Raw genomic sequence first — 5692 nt, 5'->3', positions numbered from 1 at the left:
GGGGGGCTCGCGGATTCGAGCGTATCGGAGACATCTCGATCAAGTCTCATTTAGACGGAACGCAGGGTCTAGCAAGTCAGGAGGCATCTGCTGCTGTAGGAGGATGCAAGACCACAGTGCCACGGCGGCCGGCATATTTTGAGGGAACTGAGGGTGGAATACAGTGGCCATGTTGTTTTGGGTTGCTGCGGGAGCAAACGACGGGTCTCTTCGTGACGTTTGCTATTGTTTGAGAGACGTGATTATTCTTTGCGAAAGGTTCCCGACCGGCCGCCACCCAGCACTGGACGTTCCAGGCGTGCTGAGACAAGGCCCTCCAACGCGCCAGCTAGGTGTTGCTGGGCCAGGCATCTCAATGTTGGCAATCTCCTCCAGGCCTCTGGCAGAGCAGCCTGCTACTCCTTTAACGCGCAGTTTTGCAGTCGCATGGTTCGTTGGCCTGTGGGATGCGACAGCACACTCGTGCTGGTCGTGGACTGTTGTCTTGATGAAAATGAATCGCTCCGGATGCAGCTCATCCAGAATCAACAACGGGGTGCGTTTCATAGGTGTCAAATGTTCGCTTCTTAAATCGACAGCGCTGTCATCATCCCCTCCCAAGGGACTGTAGGAGGCATGGTAACCAGGACTGTCTGTCCGTGGGCAGACATCCTCGTACTCTGGTGATGCCCCGGATTGCGTCATGTCCAGCGCCCCAGCACCCAAGGAAGTATTCTTAATCAAACATCCGGTTTGGTCTGTTTCGAAAGCCAACATCAGGTGCCGGGGAAGTTGCGGTGCCTTCTTCTGTGAGGCCGCCAACGGGTTGTTCATCGAAGACATCCTTGGTAACGATTCAGTCGCCCGGCTTGTTTGTCTGAGGGAGCAACGATGGTATTCGCACTCGTCGGAGATGTGCTTGGTGCTTGACCCCATGTTCGGGTGGTCAGCTCCAGTGGCTGAAATCTGGTCGACGTAGGAATCGCAGTTCGTCAGACACGGGCTTGGGCTTGGGTTTTCTCCGTCGGTTCATTGAGCTGGGGAGGCGCCGACGCTTGGATTCGGTTTTGTTGACCTGCTGGGCCTCGAGTTCGGTCGGTCGGCTTACTAGGCTGAGGAGGCGCATGGATCGGGGTTTTTGTTGGCAATCTTGGCTGGCTGCATGGCCGGGGTACCGGCGGAGTCCACTGCGACTGTCAGTACGCGCGTGCAAAACAAGGAAGGAGCAATCGAGAACGAGAGACTGTGGTCAAAACAAGAGAGGGAGCGCCCAACAATGACGGGGGCGAGACGAGAAAAGAACTGACACTTTTTCAGGGCGTTCGTAAACTCTTTCCAAGACTGGTGCGACGCGATGACAAGCGGTCTGAACCAGAGATAGAGATCGAGGTGGTCGGGTGGTCAGGTAGACTGCGGCGCGGTTCCTGCACAATGCCTCGTTACGGGTCTTCACCTTGGTCTCCTAGTAGTCATGGAAGCCGACCTCGAGGGCGAGTTGGAGCAGCCTGCGGTCGATCGTGGCCAGCGCCCAGGTCGCAAACAAAGGGCAGTAGTTGACGGCATTAGGATAGTGGGGTGAAGGCTGAAAGCGGGTTGGGCTGGTTTTGAAGACTTGGGAGCTATTCGGAGCTGTTGCGCCTCAGCTCATGAACGGTCTCAAGTCTCCCTAGCGGGATCATGCCGCTGCTGTTGGCTGCGAGTTGACGTTGACGCGGTAGTCAGCCGTTGGTCCACGACACTCTTCCTCTCACGAGACGTAGACGAAGACGCTGGTGGCAGCAAGGATCGGTCGGCGTGTTTGGGCGGCTGAGGTCCAGTTTCGTCGTGGCTGGATTCGGGGGAAACGGGTAAGAAGACCCTGGGGCCCGAGCTGTAGCGCTTTGGCGTACCGGTGCCAACAGAATCAGGCTTGGTTCCCATGGCACTGCTGCTCTGCGCCTCGTCCACCGTGCCCGCAAGTCCCCGTCTTCTTTTCGGACGCCTCGCCGAATATCCTTCCAATTGGTCTTCGTCCTCGTGACCTGCGTACACGTTGCCTCTCCCCCGTTTCCTCGTCTTCTGGGTGTTAACTGGACTTGACGACACGGATCGCGGCGACGGCAGGTCTGTTGACCCCACATCTGGATGGTGATCCAAGTTCGTGGCGTCCACGACGCTTGTGTTGGCTTCTGCCGCGGTGTGTGGCTCGGAATCTGACACTGAGTCGAGGAGAGGGTTTGAATCCTTCGCGTTATCGCCCTCCATGGAAGTGCACGGCGGAAGAGGGCACAACCTTTCCAGGGTTTTCCGGGCCTCTTCTCTTTCCGTCTGCTGGCGTTTGCGCTCGTCGCTGGCATACTCGTCGAAGAACATGACCATGCGATCAAACGACATGCTTCTGCAGAACTGCACAAACGCTCTCCATCGATGGGCTGGGCAGTCCTTTCCCGCGTCGCCGTCGTGCTCGTCGCCCGCTGCGCAGCAGTGCGACCACAGGGCCGGCGTTCCTCCAAGCAGACAGCTGGTTTCCTCCCATGCGTCACTGATCTCTCTTATTCTCTGGTCTCTGCGCGCGGAGAGGTTATCGTAGAACTCCTCGGCGGTGGCTGACTCGTCGGCGCAGCTGACGACATCGCGATGGAATGCGCTGGGGTCTTGGATGGCGGTCGGCCGGGTGTTGAAGCGGTTGTGTAGCGAAGTAAAGAGCGCATCGGGAGGAAGACGGAACTTCCACCAAGGCCACCGAAAATCGGTCTCGGTCGCGTAGTCGGGGTTCGGGAGCGACGCATTCATTTCAGCGATGCGATGTCGAGGCTCGGTGCTGAATGCTGTTGGAGTCGAGGCTCACGTCAAGCATCGCAAGGGTACGAAAGCTAGCCGCCGAGCCCGAGTTCATGCAGCCAATTGGATGGAACATTTGGTCCCACCCCGGAGGACGCGGCAGCATTAGTCCGGGCTTGATTCAGCTGGCCGACAAGGTCCCAAGCTCGGACCATTATTCTACTAAGATAGTATGCAGCTATCGCATGACTAGATTGCATATGGGTACATGATAAAGCGGTACATGCACCTATGCCCTCTTACTGTCATCCACCTTATTATTAGACGGAATTATGGATGGTACCTCGCTGCGGTCACCGCTAGTCCTAGATGTTGCCTCACGAATTAAAAAGTTCCCATCTAGAAATATCAATGAGTGCCCTGGAAATGTGTATTTACGAATGAAAAGTCAAGACATCTCCTCATCCTACTCCGCATGCTGAATGAGGAATAAAAATCCCTGCATCCCCCCTCACGCCTAACTGAGGTGACCACTTTCTTGTCTCCACAGCTATGCCATCCGGCTCACGGGCTGCATGAAAGAACGCTGAACGCTGAATATAACACCATGGATGAACCGCACGAGGAACCCCCGCTCTCAGACACGACTACGAATCCGTTCACCTCGAGCGAGCTTGCCCAAGGCCTGCTCAGGGCACAGGGCAATGCAGGTTCACATTCTCATCCGGTTTCCTCGGGGGATACCAATGCGTTCACGTCGGCCGAGATCGTTAAGCGTCTCGGATCCGTGGCGCAAAATCTGGACGACAACACTCCGCATGACCCTCACCAGCAGGCACACATCAGAATCGTGCTCCATGCTTGTCCAGAAAGGCCTTTGCACGTCAAGGTTACTCCTCGGAGCAGCTCCAGTGCCGTTCTTCGAAGATCCGTCCGCCTTGACGCCACCGCAGACTCGGAGCCCGGCGGGCCGGCGGTCAGCACCCTCGCGATTACGCAGTCAGAGCACGAGATGGGCTTTCATATCATGGCCGACTCTGCCTCTAAACGGCCCGACAACCCCCGTATGATGACCGTTGGTGAAGCGCTTGACCTTGGCGTGTATTGCGATCCTAGTGGAGACCGCATGGTATTCGTTAACCAGCAAAGAGACTCTATCACGCTGCGAAGGCTTGCGGAGGATGACGAAAATTCGGCCGTTGAAAGAATGATGGTCGACATCCTACCGAGCACACCTTGTTTCCTGGACCCTGGAGCATGGGGTGTTTTTACACAAGGAGAAGACCTGCAGATCATAGGACTTTCTATCTATCCGCGCGAGTGCTTCGCCATCACAGAGAACGCAACAGAGACTCAGGGTCGACGAAATATGAAAAGAGCACTGGAGGCATCCCAGCCAGAAATTCCAGTAAAGAAGGTGACGGTAGATGGGCGGGAACCTCGGCCTCAGGCCAGCGCCGCCGCCGTTCTCTTCGAGTCAGTCCCCATCCCCGACGATACAGGCTCTGCTGCAATGCCACGAGCAACACGGGAATCGCAACAGGTCACCACTAATGTCGGTCATCCTCTGGAGCATCTCCGGCCAGGCGCGAGAGCCAAAATAACCAGCAGCCAAGGCGACTATGCTATAACGTACGGCGAAAAGATTATGTTCGCAAAGAACTCGCTGGTCTTCAAAGCGGAACACACACGCATTCCTGGCCCGACTGTCGTGAAGGTGCTGCGGACACCATCACACCCTGTGACACCAGGCGTGCCGGACGAGTCCGCCTCCAAAATCGCCCGCACATCAGAGATGTGGCTGAAGGAGTTCAAGAACCATTCCAAGCTGTCCGAGCACGTGAGTGAGCGGGGTGCCTCGTGGATTTCCCCATTGACAACGTGAGGAGTGAGTAGATTGGTAACTTTGGTACGTAGGTAGCCATCATACGCCTCCACTGTGCCGACGCCAGGTTTCTATCCCTGTACATAGAGCATGTCGAGGCGCCGAATCTGGCCTCTTATCGCTCGCAATGCGGAAGCTGCACCTTGAATGTGGACGAAGCCACGCAGATACTGGGCGACATGTCCGCCGCAGTCGCCTACGTCCACGGTCAGGGCATAGTGCACAACGACATCAAGCCGGCGAACATTCTCTTCAAACCCAGTCGTGGTGCTGTTCTCATCGACTTTGGCCTCTCATCCGAGTTGAAGGACACTGCCGTGCACGTCGGTGGCTCCCCGTGGTATATCCCGCCTGAGTATGCTTTGCATGGAAGGAGGGGAGCTCCGGGCGACGTCTTCGCCTTGGGGGTTGTGATGCTGTTTGTCCTCGGGAAAATTCCTCTGCCGGATCGGCAGCGCGGTCTGAACTGGGTGATTGCGGATGTACGGAAAGGGGGGGCAGGAAACGCGGCTTGGGACATGATGTTCCAATGGCTGGAGAAGGTAGAGCATGCATCGCGGAGCTCTGATGGCCTTCAACATCCCGCGCTGAACGCAATAGTGAGGGAGATGCTGGTCACCGTCTCTAAGAGAATCAGTGTCGGCGATTTACTCCGGCTCCTGGGCAAGGCCTAGGATACGTAAAGGAGGTTTGTGGTGACGCACAATTTAGTTGATGTGTCCCTCATGTGGGCTGGCTTATTTTGGCTAGAAGGCTCTCAAAGCAAGTGATATGTAGGTGGTCGCTGTGTAGGTGTACCTATGGCTACCATCTGATCACGACGTGAAAGGGAAAGAAAGGTCGGATTGGAGGCTGGTGTCGACACGTGACACGACTCTGGAAGGGGGCATCCGTGGTGACAACACTTCTTCAGCGGGCCGGACGTGCTGGTGGTCTCGGAGAGTGAGACCTTCCCGTCCACCGACTTCGCGGCAGAATCATCTTCGCCCTGATGCCGTCCCATTCTCTATTTGATGTCTCAGAGGCGTTCGCCGTCTTCCTGGCTTCGCCTTTGAACGGTCGAAGATT

At 56.4% G+C, this 5692-nt stretch overlaps 2 protein-coding genes across 2 annotated transcripts; one reads left to right on the top strand and one right to left on the bottom strand.

Annotated features, from left to right (window-relative positions):
- Positions 1–1441: 1441 nt before the first annotated feature.
- On the bottom strand, positions 1442–2751 carry GCG54_00006545 (uncharacterized protein; the record flags this gene model as incomplete). The annotated part of the gene is made up of 2 exons (XM_045406545.1): positions 1442–1608; positions 1869–2751. 2 exons carry the CDS (start codon positions 2749–2751, stop codon positions 1442–1444), a joined length of 1050 nt encoding a protein of 349 aa, XP_045267837.1.
- Positions 2752–3346: 595 nt separating this feature from the next.
- GCG54_00006544 (Membrane-associated tyrosine- and threonine-specific cdc2-inhibitory kinase) lies at positions 3347–5298 on the top strand (the record flags this gene model as incomplete). The annotated part of the gene is made up of 2 exons (XM_045406544.1): positions 3347–4579; positions 4657–5298. The coding sequence occupies 2 exons, from the start codon at positions 3347–3349 to the stop codon at positions 5296–5298; spliced, it is 1875 nt and encodes a 624-aa protein (XP_045267836.1).
- Between the last annotated feature and the right edge of the window lie 394 nt (positions 5299–5692).

The sequence above is a fragment of the Colletotrichum gloeosporioides genome, assembly GCF_011800055.1.
Source record: "Colletotrichum gloeosporioides strain Lc1 chromosome Unknown consensus_18, whole genome shotgun sequence".
Taxonomy (NCBI): domain Eukaryota; kingdom Fungi; phylum Ascomycota; class Sordariomycetes; order Glomerellales; family Glomerellaceae; genus Colletotrichum; species Colletotrichum gloeosporioides.
This window is presented reverse-complemented; position numbering and strand designations above follow the sequence as displayed.